Source organism: Schistosoma mansoni (genome assembly GCF_000237925.1).
Source record: "Schistosoma mansoni, WGS project CABG00000000 data, supercontig 0154, strain Puerto Rico, whole genome shotgun sequence".
NCBI classification, from domain to species: domain Eukaryota; kingdom Metazoa; phylum Platyhelminthes; class Trematoda; order Strigeidida; family Schistosomatidae; genus Schistosoma; species Schistosoma mansoni.
The window spans coordinates 165,795-186,576 of NW_017386049.1; the positions used below are offsets into that span (position 1 = coordinate 165,795).

General features: G+C 38.1%; 1 protein-coding gene across 1 annotated transcript; it reads left to right on the forward strand.

Moving 5' to 3' along the window:
- Positions 1-4,314: 4,314 nt before the first annotated feature.
- Positions 4,315-11,772, forward strand: Smp_155560 (serpin, putative; the record flags this gene model as incomplete). The annotated part of the gene is made up of 6 exons (XM_018798287.1): positions 4,315-4,384; positions 4,426-4,721; positions 4,761-4,911; positions 5,027-5,195; positions 6,214-6,508; positions 11,097-11,772. The coding sequence occupies 6 exons, from the start codon at positions 4,315-4,317 to the stop codon at positions 11,277-11,279; spliced, it is 1,164 nt and encodes a 387-aa protein (XP_018646698.1). The 3' UTR covers positions 11,280-11,772.
- Between the last annotated feature and the right edge of the window lie 9,010 nt (positions 11,773-20,782).

Here is a 20,782-nt window from a genome sequence, read left to right on the forward strand (position 1 = left end):
TACCGTACTAACAGATATCACTGCTGTTTCCACAGCTTTTCGGATGTCATTCCACGCTGCCTCGGGGTGGACACAACTCACATGATAGCCTAACTGTTTTTCTAGTTGTTCCTGAAATATATTCTTAGCTTGCCTATCATTAAGTAGAACCCTAAGAGGTTTCCCTGAAGCGTCTTTCCTACGTCCAGTAAGACGCAAACAGATACAAGCTCGCACTAGAGCATGATCTGAATCTAAGCATGTGCTCCAGAATGGGCGAGAGTCTTCTATCGAGCCTCTCCATCGGTGGCTGATAGAGATGTGATCTAGTTGAGTCCAACATTGGGACGAATTCGTGTTGTCATGTCAAAAGATGATTTTCTTGTATTTAAAGTTGGCGTTGCAAGAAAAAGGAGGTTATCTGAGCATAGTTGTAACAGGCGATATCCCTTATCTGTCCTTTAAGCCACGACACCATAAGATCCACCAAGGTGTCTTTCTCTTTCGCTTAGTTTACCTACTTGAGCATTAAAGTCACCAGTCACTATTCCTACATCAAAGTGCCTAGCTTTTCAGAGAAGGTCGGAAAGCCTTCTGTAAAACATCTTTTACATCTGACCTGCAGTCAGTGGAAGAGTAGGTAGAGACGACGAAGAGTGTCCCTTTTTTCCGAGTCCTTACTGTTCTGTTTAGTCGGACAAAGCACAAACGACTGTCTACTAGGATACAGTTAAAAGAGCCAGTTCTGTCCTAGGACTCCATGCTATAGCTACGCCAGCGAGGCCATGGAGAGCAGCATCAGGGCTTCCAGATACATGGAGCGTGAATCGAGTTAGTTCTTTATCTTGACATAGTGAGGTCAAATGAATGACGCTACAGGGATCCTGTATGTGCGTTTCAGAGACGCAGCATACATCGATGGTGCGAGATTCTAAAGCCCTAGCTAAGGAAGCCTGTTGTCCTAATTGTCACAGTGTTCTGACGTCAAAAGCTCTTGCATGTAGTATAGAGTGTAGTTTCAGGAGACCAGGAATAACGTTCCGCGTAATCGAATCGTTTGCCCTAGCGGTACGAGGTGATAAAGGGGCGTGAGAAGGGTTAGTCATGGAGATAAGAGAGTTATTAGGAGGTGTAGGAAGGATGTGAATGTAATCAAATTGGTCTCCTGTGTTGTTGCGAGTATGAGAGCTGATAGCACCTTCCAGCTGCCAACACTGTGGAAGGGTATTTCTTGAAGGAATTTGGATTAGTGTTGGTCTTAACGACCTGAGGACGTGACCAAAGTGCCCAAGAGACAACCGCCTTTTTGTAAGGGATTTTCGACGTGTTAGCTCCGTTCTTTAAAGGACCTTACCGCCGTAGACGGAAATCCATGGGATAAGGCGAGGTGTGCATTTTTAATGTCGACCTTTTCTAACCCCATCCCTCCTTGTGAGAAGGCAGCAACGCTGCAGATGCTGGTTTTCTGAAGGAAACACCTTACTTCTATCACACCTCTGTACAGTCAGCAGTACGACTTCGCTTTCGGACCTCGAGATCGCTGCTTTTAGTCTTGCCGCTCGTCAATCGACCTGTCTGGCATTGTAGGACCTTGAGGAACGATTGTTCCAGCCAGTATAGCTCGATTGTTCCACCACGATAGGCAAGCCCGACCACCACGTCAAGGTAGCAGCGACGGCCGGGCTTTCACCATAATATATCATGTTAACAGCAGTCTACCTAATTCCGTAGGACTGCGAATCCTGCAGACCGGTAAAGCAATCATCATTCGAATCAAAAGCCACACTTTAGGATCCAAAAGAATTATGTTCAGCCGCTTCTTTTACCCTGGTCAACTTCGAGCCCAACTAGTGAATTATCAATTTTAAAATGTGGTGGCGTCATTTGAATAACGTTCATTTTCATATCCCAAACTTTTCTTCACATCTTATCATTGTCATCATTATTATTGTTGCACTTAGGAACCTCTTTCAGAAATTTATTCAGCATCCACCAATACTTACAAATTCTTGCCTAAATCGTATTACTATACATAATATGTAATTTTTGATTTGTATTCACATTATTCTCTCGCTCACCCCTTGTTGACCATATTCATTCTGATCATTTATCTCACAATTTCATTTCAATTATAAACTGAACTAAGTTAACACTTCATATCAGTCATTCCAACATTGACGATTTTATTTTATTTTATATGAAAAACAATCCTTAACTCACATGTTATGATTTTAAATGATATACTCCGCCTTAAATCTGATCAATTTTATGGATTACTAATTTTGGTATATAATTGTAGTGAACGATGAGAAGTTATTGAAAAATGCATCCTTCGTTTATATAATTGTATTTTAATGACAAAGCTGTTTAAGAAAAATCATTTTGGGGATTTTCAGTGTTCTAACTGTTAGAGCTAATTTGAATGCTCTCCCCCAGTAACTAACTGTAAAACGACTCCGAATTCCTGGATTCACTCATATTTTCTCATCTTACTCCTGAAATGATGAACAAATATGTATTATAACAAGTAGGGGGCTTGCTACGTCAAATATACATACTGACGAATATCACGTGAATGATGCATGATAATTGTTGTTTACATCCAATGCCATTATTTCCATCATTTACCCATGTTACACTGCCTTCGCTTTGTCACCAACGTCCATCTGTTAGCATCCACATTTTCGTTTGTCAATTTTTTGTTGATTGATAAATTTTACCATTTTATGTCTTTCTTGTCCATTCATTCATTGACCTACTTCTTAATTATAAGGCCGAAGCTGACCAGTCACTTAACCTCAAACGCGAAATCTGCTAGGTATAGTTACACTTCTGGTCAGGGACGCAACCGTTCGACCAAACTCGAAGTACACAAGCTCTCTATTAATAATTCCATCAAACGGCTAATACACATTTATTTTGTGCAAACGAAGACTTTGAACCGTGGATGCGAACAAACCATTTGGTTCAGCTTAGGTCATCATTTATACCTCATGGATAATCAGTGTTTGACAACACGTATGTCCAAAGTATCTCATAAAACCATCCTGGGCCCGATGAAACCAGAATTCTGAGATGTTGTGAGACGAAAATACATCAAAACAAATGAATATAAGCTATCTAGTTGTGATATCAGATGAGCAAACCGACATACCAAAAATATTCATGCGTTAATGTTTATTTGAGCTGGAATCCTATTCAGAAAAATCATCAACCACAACAGGCAATGCCGAAGACCTACAAACCTATTCATTTCAACTACTTGTTTTGCAGGACCAAAATATTGGGCATCGAATGGCCTTTAGGAAGTATTTGCTCATAACATTGGTTCGGAAAGTAACGTAACTTATTCGGGACTTTGGACTGTCAAGTTGTTGTCTCAGTTGTTAGATTGTTCTGGCCTCACGTTTGTGTTGTTTCTTAATGTTACCGATTCTTTTCTCCTCACACTACACTAGCACACAAGATACCTCTAGACTAAACGTAAACTTGTCGAAGACTGAATGCTTCATTTGTGTAACTAGTTTTTATGCTCATGTTAGTACTTCCAGCCGTTGTTTTCTTAGTCTCGAGCCTTCAGTGCTTGTATGATATTCAGACGGTTATATAAGTAATTTAGGTGGCTTTCGTTAAACGATACATGGTAATGCCATGATTTTTCAGTATACGGTAAAGTGATATACTGTTACCACCGAAACTTCGATGAAACGTGGACGATTAGACAATTTCACCTCCTCAATATTTGTCTTTTGAACTCGTTCCAACGTATTCGTTTCATATTTAGCATATAATTTGACTTTTTTTTAAGGACTTGCTTCTATGTAAGTCAGTTATGAGTAGAATGTGCATTTAATTGGGTCAGGAATAGGTTTACATTGTAACTAACATAGGTGGGAACCTTGAGAAGTGTATGTTCCATAGTTGGCTTTTGTATTGAGGACATGATTCATGAAGACATCTGGACTCTTATAATTATTATTATAACCTTTGGTACAGCCGTTCCATTGAGTGATGCAAATCATCATTACCAATATGCTACAAAACTCTCTTCACTGTGTTTACTTTTAATGATAGTCGGTTCGCTAAAGGCCTTCCATGTCACCGTATGAAATTTAATATTGTACTGAAGAAGGAAGGCAAGGTAAATTTAGATACTTTACTTTTGAATGACTTGTAAGCCTCGTAGGTAGATAGTTGTAGGAGTAGTATAATTTTAAGCAACCGCACTCAGTTTGAAGTTTTCTAGTAGACGATTGCTACTTTGTTTCTTTGACGTTTCTCACTGCGAATACTTCATTGTAGTCATTGTTCCGACATCCTTCTACTTCCTACAAGATGGAGGCATCAAAATCGCTTACGAGCTTCACCGACAGGTTTTACGAACAAATATTAAATGAAAGTCATGGTGAGTTCATTCTGATACGATAGTGCTACGAACGTGTTTAGGTCAGTGGGAAAACACTTTTCTCTCCCCGTTCAATATCTATACTGCCCTCGGAATGGTTCTTTCTGGCAGCGAAAACAATACGAAAGCCGAGATGATAAAGGCGATGCAATTGTCTGACCGTTTAGAACACGATCAAGTTCATTGTGAGATTGCTCAGCTTCTGAATGATTGTTCGAAACCTAGTAAAGGTGTTGAGATAATCCTTGCTAATAGATTGTTCGTTGCACAAAATGTAAGAATCAAAGAGCAGTTCAAAGCTAATCTGAAGACAAACTACAATGCTCCAACAGAGCACGTAAGTTCTTGCTATTCGTTACCAATCTTTTGCGTGAAGGTGGCATTTGAGACTGACATAGAAGGTTCTCGAAGCCGGATAAACCAGTGGGTCAGTGAACAAACTAAAGGACAAATTCAAGAACTCCTTTCATGCGGTTCTTTAACAAACGACACATCTGCTGTTGTAACAGCTACTACATACTTCAAAGGTAAAAGAATGTATGAATCTAACTTTTAGTAATTATAAATTTCATTCTAACTGCATACACTTTATATTTATCTGCTTATATCAGTCGAAAAATCTTGACCGATGTTGTTATTTAGGTATGTGGAATTTGTCTTTCCCTGAGGATAACTCACACACTAGCGAGTTTTATGAACTAAATGGATCAAAACTGAGTGTGAAGTTGATGCATAACGAATCTTATTTCAATATGGCCAGTTTACCCCACCTAAAGTCACGAGCTGTTAAAATACCATTTAAAAACCCGAAGTGAGCATCAATATTTAAAGGAGTGTATTGTATTTTACTGCTTTATGATGTACCTTTTAGAAAACAAATGTAATAATTTTCAGTAGTAATTTAAATAACAAACACCTATAGGAAATCACTTATAATTGCAGCGTTTTGAGTCCTCCACAATATTATCAATTTATTCAACACTTAAAATTGATTTATCATAGGGTATAGGATTCTGTGATGATTATTTACTGAGTACAGATGTGAACTTGGCTTATAGCTGAAATGTGTGTTGCTTTTATCGTCTCTTCATTTTGTGGAAAGTTCGGAATAATAGACTTTAAATTTATTATGCACTGACAATTGATTGATCAATGAGTAGTGACCAGTTCTCTCAAGGATACAGGTACACCTTGCTGACTGTTGTTAAATAGCATAAAACCTAGGTCCAGGTTTTACTGTTGACTACTTGTAACCACCGCCCTACTTATGATAATGTATGTTATTATGCTGCTATACTTGTATATCAGTATTCTAGACACTAATCAAGACATTTTTATTCATATCTGTTCAACCAGTAAAGTGTTTTAACGTCGCTATTGTTAGAGTCGGAGACCATTTTGACTCTCAACTACAAACTATTTTACACACATTTCAGCGATTTCTTGAGCTGTAAGGTCAAGAACAAGTGCAACTCGATTGTAATGTAAATTCTTTAGCAAAAATTAAGGGTACACATTTTATGCAAGGATTATAGATAGAATTTTGTTACAAAAATGTATAGTGAAGTATATTTGACTCTGCACTACGGTGAATGAATACTTAATATATAGACCACTGGATACAACTCCAAATGATGTTAACTTAGTCAAAGTTGATTCAATTTATGAAAAAAATCAACTATCAGATCCACTTTGAAAACTGTAAGATGGATGTCCTAGTATGAATACACCATGTTTTTATATTGAACTTATTAATGTATCTCTTTTTGTCTAGTTATTCCTTGATATTACTTTAGTATCCCTTCTTTTTCAAACACTCCGTTATCCAGGTTTACGTTATTAGTTATTCTTCCAGATGTAAACAACGGATTGCCAGATTTACTGAATTCGATGTATAAACATGGTGGGATTTCTTCAATACTTTCCAGTAGTTTTCAAAATACGAAATTAAATTTGTATTTGCCTAAATTTAAATTGAGAGAAGGTCGTGCCTTAAAACTGAAAAATCATCTACGGAAATTGGGAATAAACGATGCATTCTGTCCTTTATCAGCTGACTTTTCAAATGTTTCTGACTCAGATAGAATGTTTATATCAGATGTGATGCATAAAGCTATATTTGAGGTAAGCGAATTAGATACATGTAAAAGAGCACGTTTTTAGTATATCTTTTTATCTCAGATAATTATGTACCAGTTTCGAGGAGGTACTATATCAAATTTTTAATATCGGCTATTTGTAAAAGTAGTTGGATATGTAGTAATATACAACTAGGTTTAATTATTTGTTTGTGCAGTATCTCAATGTTGTGTGATGTGTTGTGTTGTCAGTTCTGGCTATTAGTGAACATATACCAAAATGGTTGCAGAAACAAATATAATCAAATGACTCGATAAGAGTAGAGGATAAACATCCATCATCCTCTATTGCCAAACATATAATCGAAACAGGCCATAAGATGGATCTTAACTCGACTTTTGTTGTGTTGTATGACAGTGTAAAAGGGCGTATACTAAGGTTTATTGAAGCCTTAGTCGTAGGAAAATTCAAACCCCCTTTGTGTATTCAAAAACAGTTCGTTCTCTCTTTGAACCTACCTAGCTTATTATCCAGAGTGATTAGGTTTCAAAATGTTTTCATGTTATTTTTATTATTATTATTATCCTTGTTTACCCTTACCAACCCTCAATTCCAGTCTGCTTGACCGTTTTTTTAATATGTACAAATGTTCTTAACAAGTATATGTGTGATCAGATTATTCGAAATGTATTGCGCTAATATCTCATCACATAGTTCTGATAATCGTCATCTTCTTATTACACTATCGAAATTTATCAGTGGGACTAATTGCTTTAAAGATTCAGATTTGAGTTGTTGTTCCGTAAAACAGCAGTTAGCGTCAATATTTCGTTCACTGTGTTCATATAAAATACTGTATATCTTACCGAGTCAGTAGTTGTCTGCTTGAAGTCATATTTCAACATCAGCTAGGACTGATCTTGCCTTACATCCGTGAAGTAGTATGCTCACTAATTCACTTATCGGTGTTGACATAGGAATGATAAAAAACTTAGTCTAGATTGGTGTATACCACTTTCGTCATAGAAATGAAACTACTACCAGGTTCTCACAAGGAATGAAGGGATTAGGAAAGGTCGACCCTAAATATTTCACGCCTCACCTTACCTCACGGATTTCCGTCTCCGGCGGTAAGGCCCTTTAAAGAACGGAGCTAACAAGTCAAAAACCTCCCATAAATGGCCGTACGCGACCGGCCTCAAGCAGTTGTCCCTTGGGCTCTGTAGTCGCGCTCCCAACATTAATCCAACTTCCTTTTTAGGTCCCTCAAGAAATACCCTTCCACGGTGTGGGCAACCGGAAAGTGATATCAACCCTCATGCCCGTAACAACACACGAGACCAATTTGATTACATTCACATCCTTCCTACACCTCCTAATAACTCTCTTATCTCCACGACTAACCCTTCTCACGCCCCTTTATCACCTCGTACCGCTAGGGCAAACGATTCGATTACGCGGAACGTTATTCCTGGTCTCCTGAAACTACACTCTATACTACATGCAAGAGCTTTTGACGTCAGAACACTGTGACAATTAGGACAACAGGCTTCCTTAGCTAGGGCTTTAGAATCTCGCACCATCGATGTATGCTGCGTCTCTGAAACGCACATACAGGATCCCTGTAGCGTCATTCATTTGACCTCACTATGTCAAGATAAAGAACTAACTCGATTCACGCTCCATGTATCTGGAAGCCCTGATGCTGCTCTCCATGGCCTCGCTGGCGTAGCTATAGCATGGAGTCCTAGGACAGAACTGGCTCTTTTAACTGTATCCTAGTAGACAGTCGTTTGTGCTTTGTCCGACTAAACAGAACAGTAAGGACTCGGAAAAAAGGGACACTCTTCGTCGTCTCTACCTACTCTTCCACTGACTGCAGGTCAGATGTAAAAGATGTTTTACAGAAGGCTTTCCGACCTTCTCTGAAAAGCTAGGCACTTTGATGTAGGAATAGTGACTGGTGACTTTAATGCTCAAGTAGGTAAACTAAGCGAAAGAGAAAGACACCTTGGTGGATCTTATGGTGTCGTGGCTTAAAGGACAGATAAGGGATATCGCCTGTTACAACTATGCTCAGATAACCTCCTTTTTCTTGCAACGCCAACTTTAAATACAAGAAAATCATCTTTTGACATGACAACACGAATTCGTCCCAATGTTGGACTCAACTAGATCACATCTCTATCAGCCACCGATGGAGAGGCTCGATAGAAGACTCTCGCCCATTCTGGAGCACATGCTTAGATTCAGATCATGCTCTAGTGCGAGCTTGTATCTGTTTGCGTCTTACTGGACGTAGGAAAGACGCTTCAGGGAAACCTCTTAGGGTTCTACTTAATGATAGGCAAGCTAAGAATATATTTCAGGAACAACTAGAAAAACAGTTAGGCTATCATGTGAGTTGTGTCCACCCCGAGGCAGCGTGGAATGACATCCGAAAAGCTGTGGAAACAGCAGTGATATCTGTTAGTACGGTAAACCATAAGGTTAGAGAGAAACACTGGATCTCAGCAGCATCTACCGCACTGATAGATGCTCGAAAACTCATCCCACCTGGCTTTGAACATAACGAAGAGCGGAGTCAGCTTAAGCGCAGGCTATTAAGAAGCCTACGCAACGATCGCGAACAATGGTGGGTAGCGAAAACAAGAGAGATGGAAAAGGCGGCGGCGATAGGTAGCAGCAGTCAACTGTTCAGACTTGTTAAGGAAACCAGTGTAAGGAACCCAACTGTTAGCGAAACTATCTCGGAAAAAGATGGATATATTATTCATTCTTATTTCAAGGAGATTGTATCCATGGGAAGAACACTTTAGGGATCAGTTCAACTGGCCTTCAGCCACACTTCGATTTCCCACGATCCCCAGTCGTCCTGAATGGCAAGTTGGTGTAAGTTGTCCAACTATTTACGAGGTTGAAAAAGCTACAGGAAATCTGAAGCGTGGGAGAGCAGCAGGCCTTGATATGGTGTTCGTCAGGCCTGTCCAATCTCTCCACTCTTGTTTAACTTTATCGTAGACGTGCTTTTAGAAATAACACTTTCCCCATCTAAATTTAGAGGGGTTGAACTTTTACCAGGAGATTCACTTGTTGACTTAGAATATGCTGATGACATAGTTCTATTTGATGAAGCCGCTGACCAAAATGCAGAGTCTTCTGACCACTATAAGCAACAATGCAGGCGTGTTCGGGATACGATTCTTCCCATTGAAATGCAAAATTTTACTTCAGAATTGGAATCCATCGACACCCGAACTAATGATAGGGAGTGAAGTAGTCGAGAGCGTTGACCGTTTCACTTATCTTGGGAGTCACATCAACCCTTGTGGTCTGGTGTGTGACGAAATCTCAGCGCGGACACATAAGGCTCGTCTAGTTTTCGCATACTTGCGTCATTTATGGTGTAGGTAAGATGCCCGTTTACCAACCAAATGACGCGTTTACTGATCAGCTGTTCCGTCCTACTTTATGGCAGTGAAACATGGTCGGTAAGAGTAAAGGATACTCGTAGACTACTAGTATTCGATCGTACGTGTCTTCGAAGCATTGCTCCATATCCTGGGACCACCAAGTACGTACTGCAGTTGTTAGGAAATAGGTACTAAATAAGGATAGCAAATCAACTGATGAAGTAATAAAACTTCATCAGTTGAGATGGCTGGGACACGTTACGTATGCCCAACCACCGACTGCCCCAACGTGCGATGTTTCATGGTGTGGGAGTAGGTTGGAGGAAAGCTAGGGTTGGCCAGACCAAAACTTGGCACAAATCCGTGAAGTCACTGACAAGTCGACTGAGCCTTGTTGGTAGGTGTAGACTACCTGGTTGGGATCTGCGAGATGATAGCAACGGATCGTTAGAGACCTTGAATGTCATGGCTCAAAATCGTTTGTAAAGGGTTGTCTCGAGCTAATTTTAGACTTTTCAGAGTATTTAATGCGAACTTGAAATTTATAATGCATGGATCTGATTCATAACTAAACGGCTTTGAAGGGGAAACTCTATCTTTTCACGGACCTGTGATCTGATAGGTTGGAAATCTGAGAGAGAAAGCGATTGAACTAGAACTTATCATATTTACCTCTCATTCGATTAACTAAAAATATGTACATAAGTAAATGACCTGCAAGATCACAATGCACGTGAGATACAGATATATTCAAACAACGGCATTGAATTATGGGAATGGAATACAAGGTGACTTAAATTACAGTAATTTTGTTATGAAAAGAATATTACAGTAGTTTTTACATCAAACGAAATCTTATAATTCATAGAATAACTAAGTGATATTTAGTATTGCTTTTTCGAACCTTCCCATCGATGTGTTAGGACTGCAACTGGTCAGTCCCTAATTGGCATATGTTCGTACTGTGCGTATCGCCTCGATATAGCCTTAATTCACAAGCATGGTAAGCAATGATGGATAGTGGCTAGCAGTAGATACAGGTACATCCAGCTGACGAGTCCCAAATAGGACGAAATGCGCATCCTGGATTCCACTGCTAGCCACCATACATCATTGCTTACCATAACTAAGTGGATTTCGAATTATACGAAGCAATGTGTAAATAGTATCTTTCATTGTTTGTCTTTGCTTCTCTTTATTCTTCTGTTCATAAAATATAGGTAGATGAGAAAGGTGCAGTAGCTGCTGCAGCTACAGCAACACAAATGGTTCGATGCACAGCTTTTATATCTCACAAATCTGTACCGGAATTTCGTGTTAATCATCCATTCTTCATTTCAATTATTTGGAATGATTCTTTACCAATATTTCTTGGACATGTTACATCACCATTGAATCATTGAGATGAAAAACACTGTCACTGGAGTTTACAAGAAATACTTCCTCTGGAATTGAAATATTTTAATGCTTTTTTTTAATTATCAAATTGCATACTTTTGATTTCTTTATTCATATATAAGTGGATTACTTTACTTACTTACGCCTGTTACTCCCAATGGAGCATTAGCCGCCGACCAGCATTGTCCAACCCACTCTGTCCTGGGCCTTCTTTTTTACTTCTATCCAGTTTTTGTTCATTCATTCCGCCTGTAGCTCCTCTGGGGGCTACTTCCGGTCCCAAGCCTGGGTAAAGGAAGAGGGTTGTACATCTGGTTAGCGACCCCATCCCGTAGAAAACCAACTCGCTAAAAAAAACGCTAACCAGAAAAAAATTATTCATATATACAACTAACTAGTAATAATTTTAAAGAGAGAGTTCCTTTCACTTTTACTTCTGTGATCATGTATTTTTTGCTAGTTTTTTTTTACTTTTTAATAAATTTCTATCTTTTTCTATGATCTGACTTTTATGTTCACATGACTACTGATCAGTAACTAAGAAGATGTTGTTCCGTATTTTTAAAATAACTCATATACTGTTGGGTAATATAAAGGACCGAAGTAGAAGTTGTGTGTGTGTGTGTGGTTTTACATGTGATGGCAATATAAATCAATATGCAGGTTTACTTGCATGTAATCACGTTTTACTAATTTTCTTTTTTTCCATAATCTGACTTTTATGTTCACATGACCACTGATCAGTAACTAAGAAGACTTTGTTCTGTTGTCAATATCCGTATTTCTAAAATAACTCATATATTGTTGGGCAATATAAAGGTCAGACGTATGGAATTATGTCACAACCTCTAAGATTGACTGCCCCCAAATGCCCAGGTACGGCCGAGAGTTGGGAGAGTCTGCTCTCCCTCTCCAAATGCTGTCACATGGCCACGTGCATAGAACCTCTGTCAGGGAAGTCCTACTCACTGCCTTCTCGTGGCATAACTGTTGTTTACCCAATTGAGAGGACGAAAAGCGAATGTCCGACGCTTTAACCGGGTTGGTGGACAGAGAAAGTTCACTTAGGGGTGTTGGAAAACCCTGATTCCAAACCAATGGTGCACATGGACTGGCTCCAGTATCCTGAGGAAACAAATGGCGTGTGAATCAATCGTTGGTCACCGGCTACCATGAGAGTGCATCTCCTCACGATGCTCCACTGCCTTGTGGATCAGACCTTTAGGTCAAAGGCATTGGGTGTGGCCCCCTAAGTAAACCACCTGCTTCAGTTTGGGCAACCGGGCAGTATCACAGCCTTCACACAAATCAAATGAGATTTGTGTGGCACATATTTATCTGGTGCTTCCTTGTACCAATATTTATGTGTTTAAATAAATAAATAAAACTAAGACTGACTAGATGTTCAAAAGGCAAGAAAATAACGCATATGGTCCAGAGGCAATTTTGAAACCAGGCCACTAAAATAAGATTGTACGGATTGATAATTTTGGACTATTAAGTGAAACCGATTGGAAATATTGTTGTACCTTATGATACATCATTGGACATTGTAGTGTGAAGACGTTTCTCAAGAAAGACTAGAAGCCCAGATTGTTAGAAAGACGGTTTCTGAAAGCTGGATTTGTTTGGGTTGCTTGAGCTCAATGATATTACGATAGAGGTTCTAATTCTAGAAGTGTGCTTTTTAAAGAACTATATCAAATTTGAAGAATCCACAAAACACCAATAACTACCTATCCTTCAGAAAGCATTTACTGCAGATAGGAAAATGCAACAAACGTCCAGTTGAGTTGTTAATTCGACAACGCTTCAAGATTCCTTACTAGTATTGGTCAGAGTTGTGATGATATGTACCGAGGTACCATAGGATGCTTCGAGCACATCTGTGCAGCGTTTATTGTTCTGAAACATGGGGTGATTTCGTGTTCCTGCCAAACTATTAGTTTTGTTCTCCTATCGTACTATTGCTTCAGTCTCTTTAGATTGTTGCTTCTTTCTAAAAGAAAATCTCTCCCCACTTAATCATTGTTTTCCGTGATCATTGACAACGACTGCCGACAACGCTTAATGGAGAGGCGAGTAGTGTAATATTAGTAACGGTAAGGTAGAAAGGACTTTCTGTTTTAAAATTATTTACTAACTAATGGGATCAATGCGTTTAACTGGGTGACTGCAGTGAGTTTTAATTTCATTTATCGATGGACTTATATACTTATCTTTAGGTGATCTAATATAATTGCGATTTGAGACGTCTAATCTACTTGCACAACACAGGTATAACACAATCAACTTAGATTTTCTATGATCAGATTCTCTACTGATATCTAATGTAGATGGTTTTCCTTATTAAATGTAGGTAAAGTCCTTGTGCTATCTGAGTTCCTGGATCGCGTTTTCTTTTGTTCCCTTCCAGACGTTCCAACACAAACTGCTTCTCATACTCCTCCTTCACTTTACAAGTCCTAACTCAGTAAGCAACTAGAGATTAGTTGTTTTTACTTTTCTTGAGATCTTCCATTTTTAGTAGCATCTACACAAATGAGTTTGCGTGTGTTCATTACTAAAGAAGTTTCTAATTGTTTATGTCTTGTTCAGAACAAAAAGGTTAACCCCACTATTCTATGAATATCTGAAGAGTCTCCTATGGTCAACAGAAAGTTATTGAGAAGTTCCAGAATAATAGAAAAGCTTCAGACTGATTGTAACTTTTGAGGGAAGTTCATTGATTTCTCAGAAATGAGTTATTTAGGGTCGAAATTAAGTGCTTAATTTAGGGCAGTTAAAAAAGCATTTCACCTTAACTTACACAATTCTTCATACTCTTTCTGGTAACATTAGAGCTATTACTTTTTTATATGAGACCGAACTTAAATGCACGATCTTGTGTTACGTCATCTACCTGATTAACGCAGAATACGATATACAACTGCGGTACTCGAACGCATAGAACCACCACAGTAGTAAATCAGAAGGAAGAAGTAGGAGAAGCGTATGCTGAGTAAGAATCAAAGATGTACAGAAAAACATGTGTATCGATAGTTATTAGCGTTGGAAATAACATGATCGACTTCGTTGTCCCAAAGTATTCCTGAAAGTTAATTTTCAGATTCTCTTTGACTAATCTTCATCTATTTTGCAACAGTTAACACTCATTTTGATCTATTCGTTGTTCTTATCTATTTGATCATAGTGCTGATAGGTTAGCTCATGATTAAAGACTTGTTGCTTTATTGTATCATCTACGTGAGAAGAGTATTGTTGTAAATCTGAGTTGACGCTAACGGTTTCGGACTGGATGTGAAGCTATCAACCTAACTTAAAAATGCACTATCTCCAAAACGTCTTACGGAACTACATTCATTAATGGATACTCTTCGATATTATCCCCGTTCTATTCACAATTTCTCTAGTCATACTAGTTGCCTGTTACAAACTTGGACATCATGAGAATGGGTTGAGGAAAAAGAGTCTTTATAAAGTACGCTGAAGGTTCCTCAAAGTGATACTGCTCTCCGAACTCACTCTCCTAGTGTACATTCTGTATTTTTTACTGATGCTTTATCTCTAGGTGATAGTGGAGTTTTGGGGCAAGAAGAAAAACCAACAAACTGTGTTTAACTCAAACCTACTATTGCTTAACTATGTCATTCACAAACTTTAGGTGTATGTTGTGCTACTTAAACGGCTTCACAAATATATAAGTTTCCGTATGTCTATCATCAGTTGTTTTCTAAAACTATGAAATATTTTATATAGTTGAAATCATGAGTCAATTCAAGCTAGACCACCATGGAAAACCTGGAAGCACTGGATCTCTCGAGGTGGAAACGTGGATGCTCACTGTCGAGGAAACCCACAATAGGACGAAACGGCCGTCCAGGGTGAACGTTTCAAGAAGCCACGTTCACTACAAAATATCACCTTTTACTCAAATTTCTATTGTGTCAACTTTGGTTTCACATGTAACTAAATCGCGTAATTAGATGCTTTGTTTGGTTCAACAATGTATTGATCAGTAAAAGAAGGCTTAATTCTCTCATTCAATTTAAAGCAATCCTTTATGAGTACTACATATTTCCAGATGACTTGTACCGTTGCAGTTTTGAGAGTAAATATTGAGAACACTCTTAAAAAAATAAGCGATGTTCTACTAGGTATATTTATTATTATTATAAACAAGATTTGGGCTTATGACAACACATTCTCCCTCCAGTTATGAAGTCAGTTGAACTGAAATTCATGGTAGCATTTGCAATGAGCGCAGAATATAGTTCGCACAATTCTGGTTTGTGCTGTAAATAGGAAGAAATTTAAAATTCAAAATATAGCTTGAATGGACAAATCAAATAGTTGAAAAGTAACATTCAAGTCACTACCATTGCTAATTCAACACTGAATATTTAGCTGGAATGCTCAGTGAATTCGAGCTAAAATCGTTTATTGTCTTCTACAAATAACAAGTCGATTGAGAGTTGGGTAGTTCTTGGAAATGTTAGAAAGTAGATGAGCAGTGTCAGACAACCACTTCATCTTACCTCACCCCAAGATGATACCAATCGAAAATAAGAACCATTAGAATAAACAGATGACCACTCGTATCAGTCGATGATCAACTAAACCTTTATTCAATTCTTTTCCTTAACTTCACCAACTGTCAACCATTCAGCGTAAATCTGAGATATAAACTAGGTCACATTTCTTCTGAAAATGAATGGGAGTTTCAGAATTCACAGAGAAGGAGGGTGTACGTCTAGATTCAAAGTGAATAGTATTACTGAGAGTTTAGTAAGACTATATAGTGTGTACAGTTTGACTGAGCATGGTAACAAAACATCAACCACATTATATGAATCAATGACCTTGAAATTAGGTCCACCACTAGGCAACTTTAACTGAATGCAAATAGTAATGTGTTTCATCAGTATAATATATCGGTCCGATATTTATGTGTTTAGTCAAAATTTAAAAGGCATATGAAACTTACAGCTTTATGTACATATAGATTACATTGAGGATAAAATTGGCATACGATAAAGCAATCTGATTTCGTTTCGAATGTCTTCAACAAGTATTTCTATAAAAACGATTACTTTGGTAACCCCGATATGCTTATCCATTGTGAATAGTTGCAATGCATATTTGTATCACATTTCGGGCACTCCCTACATGAGGATAACAATGTAAAATTATTTGCCATATTTGTTTGTGTGTGTAAGCAATTGAAAAGATAAATTGAAATGAATACAGTGATATTGAACGAATGTTCAATCATTTGATATAACTTGGGATTCATAAGAAATGAAGTATTGTTCGACAATAACAACTGCTGCTGCTGCTGCTGCTGTTTATATAGTCGATATGAATCAAGTGATTGGTGTAATTTTCGATATCCACAAATTGACCAATTAGGTGGCTACTCATAGAAAATGATTAATTTCTGACCAGTTGGATGAATACAAACTTTGCCATGCTACACTGAATTACATTTTGGAATTTCACACGAATATAGAATGAAGCAGACTAAATGACAGCTCCCAAGTTATTTGATGCCGTCCAGTGCTTCCAGGTTTTCCATGGCGGTCTAGCTTCAACTGACTTATGATTTCAACAATGAAAACATTTGATGTTTGATGAAGAAAACTTATTATGCATTGAGACTTTTAGCCATTCAAGTTTAAGGAATATTGTTTTTAACTATCAGCCTATTTCCTTAGACATTCACATTTATTCTCAATGTTTGGTGAAATATTCTTATTTGAGGTGAACCAGTTTGTTATGAATTTCTACAAATGTAAGCAGGACTGTTGTTTTATATTTTTATTTGAGTAAAGTAGGAAGTTGGTTTCATTTACCCCATGGACATCGACGTCTACTAATATTTTGAATGACACCATCAATTCATAAATGTGGATCAATAACGTCACTTAGTATTACTTGTTTGAATCTTCCCATTAATGTTTAGGACTGCAAATGGTCAGTCTCTGATTGGCATATGTGCATACTGTGCGTATTGCCTCGATATAGCCTTATATCACAAGCATTGTAAGCAAAGATGGATATTGGCTAGCAATGGAATCCAGTTTGACATGCTTTTCGCCCTATTTGGGACTCGTCAGCTGGATGTACCTGTATCTCAGAGTTGATGTTCACTCTGAGACTCGAACCCAATACCTGCTAGCCACTATCTATCTTTGCTTACAATGAGTGTTTCAATAACTGTTAGATAATCTTACAATTCTACAAGTCACGTTTATTTACCATATTTGAGTAAACGAAACGCTCACAATACTTCATCATACCTCATTCACATGTGTTTAAGTAGTGTGGATAACAAGATGTATTTGGATATATTAATCTCAATACACTCTAACTCTCGAGAAACTAACTTCAATGTCATTCGTTGGTATGAATCATGTGCAAGGTGCTTGATATTAATGCATGTAATCTGAAGCTGTTCACCAGTAATTAGGATGTCCACTTTATTTTTTGTGTTGATATCCGTTTGTAATGTCTCTCCAATTACTCAAATATATAATATTTTAAATAGTACTTTGTTTGGTTTTGGTGGAAACTCTAATAAGATATGAGTTCAATCAAGTGCTTTAGTTGCATCCTTTAATTATCTTCGATCATCTGAGAATGTTTGTCGCATCATATAAGTGAAAGATAATTTCCGACGCTGATTGTAATAAAACGTAAGAACGTAAGCAAGCTGACAATTACTCATTCTTCTTTCATAGGTCTTCCCACAGATATCAACTTCTAGAAAAACAAGTCAACTGAACATGCCTACAAATTTTCACTTATAACTAATTGTGAATAATGAAATTTTTGCTGTTTCTGATATCATCGGATAGATTTGAGTAGCTTCTGTTTACATCTAACTCCGCCTGTAGCTCTTACAGAGTTACTGCCGGTCCCAAGCCCGGGTTAAGGAGGAGGGTTCGGCATGGGTTTAGCGATCCCATCCCGTAGAAAAAAAACTCGCTGAGAAAACGCTAACCAGAACTGGTGGGCGGTCTATGCTCCTCCACGATGGGTAACAGGCGTAAGTAAGTAAGTAAGTCTGTTTATATCTAGAAAGATTCGAAGATTGTCTTATGATTGTCAGTAGTGATTCTTGTACTTTTACAACTGGAATGAAGTGGAGTCAACTGTTAATATGATCACACATAGGATTTTACATATTCTTACATAGTATAACTAATCCCATTACTGGTTAATGAACACTGACCGATTCCTTGCTTGTCTTGTCATTACTGTTGACTGAAATCTGTGAATCACTTTGGAACAAAGCCATTAGATTTAGTGAATAAATATCAATTGTACAAACATTGGATATTATGTTATGGTAAGTAGTGCGTTAGAAATCATGCGAGTAGATTTCGTCTCAGTTGACACATGTCAGTGTGATTTGCATCAGATTCACCAATTTGCATAATATTACTTACTTACTTACGCATGTTACCCCTTGTGGAGGAGCATAGGCCGTTCACCAGCATTCTTCATCCAACTCTGTCCTGGGCAATCATTTCCAGTTCTTTCCAGTTGTTAATCATCCTTTTCATATCTGATGACAAGTCCCAGATAGAACGAAACTCGTGTCCTAGATTTCACTGTTAGCCACCATCCATCTTTGCGTTTTGATGCTTATGACTTGAAGCAATATCGAGGCAATACGCACAGTATGCACATATGCCAATAAGATACCAATCAACTGCAGTCCTAAACATCAATGGGAAGATTTAAACAAACGAAACCGAATGAATTCTGTATTTTGTTGCTCTCTGTTATCATTTGAACATTGTATATCAGGCAAATATTGATACATATCACATGTTGTAATGAGTATGTATCTGATTTAAGAAGCATCTTTGCTGAGTATACAAGAACTTTACTAATATTTTCTAAGATTACTAAAGTATCAGACCTATTCGTTGACATTTTAATGAGACTAAACAATCAATATATACTGTATTGTATAATTACGCCGGGAAATAGAAGCAGATATGAAGAGGATGAATAACAACTGGAAAGGAAGGCCCAGGACAGAGTTGGATGGAGAATGCTGGTAAGCAACCTATGCTCCTCCACGACGGGTAACAGGCGTAAGTAAGTAGGTATATAATTGTACAAAGATTCTGTATAAAAGTAATATTCAATCAAATTCAGGACTTTCTGTTACCGGATTTCCCAACGTAAAGACGATACCATTCAACATGTTCAAATCGTATCACGCTTTAAATAAAGATTCTAAGTTCAACTTCACTAGAAATGTGTGTGTTTATAATTGGTTATTTATTTATTTATTTTATTCAAACACATAAATATTGGTACAAGGAAGCATCAGATGCGCCGCACAAATCTCATTTGATTTGTGTGAGGGCTATGATACTGCACAGGTGCCCAATCTGAAACAGGTAGTTTTCTTAGCGGGCCACACCCGTAGCCCTCGACCTAAAGGTCTGATCCACAAGTCAGTGGAGCATCGTAAGGAGTTGCAGTCCCATGGTAGCCGGTGACCAACGGTTGATTCATACGCCATTTTTTCCCTCAGGATACTGGAGCTAGCCCCTGTGCACCACTGGTTTAGAATGAGGGTTTTTTAACTCCCTTAGGTGGACTTTCCGTGTCCGCCGTCCCGGTTAACGCGCCGGACATTGGCTTTTCGTTCTCTTAATTTCGTAAACAGCAGTAATGCCACGAGAAGGCAGTGAGTAGGACTTCGCTGGCAGAGGCTATATACGCGTGGCCATGTGAGAGCATTTAGAGTGAGAGAGCGAACTCTACCCACTCTCAGCCGTACTAGGAAGTGTAGTTTTAACAAACTAATAGTTTGATTTAGTAAACAAAAAAAACATGAAGTTACCATTCTGTACCCGAATACATGTGAAAGTTTAGATGTTCACTTAGTGATGAACATGTGCAAAGGGAATAAACATGAAATGGTAACAAAATGGATAATAAAACTCAGTTACCTTGTGTATATGATAGAAGAAAACAATATTGCTTCAACTGTATGGGGGGGGGTGTTTACAAATGAGAATGAGTACGAAACTGATAATTAAAGGTTGAGTTATATTGTGAATAACATAGGTGCATATGAATAAATGTCTTATCGTTGATGTAAAGGGGAATGCCGTGTGAAATAGAAATGTGAAGAAAACAAATATATCCAGGATACGAAACACTGTTTTCTTGGGGGGGGGAAGATGAAGTAAGTGTTTGCATAAAAGTGTTCACCAAACGACAACCATAACAACCCAAATAAAAATAATAACAAACGATAAAGTTCAAGTTGAAAACGATGATGAAAGATAATACATTTGTAAACAAAGTTTTAAATATCAGAAGGGGTTTTGTGGAGATTTAGTATTTTTCATAGTTGAAAGCGTGGAGTCAATTGAAGCTAGACTACCATGAAAAACCCGGAAGCTTCTGGACGGCCGTTTTGCGTCCTATTATGAGGACTCCTCAGTGGCAGTGCGCATCTACGATCCCGAAC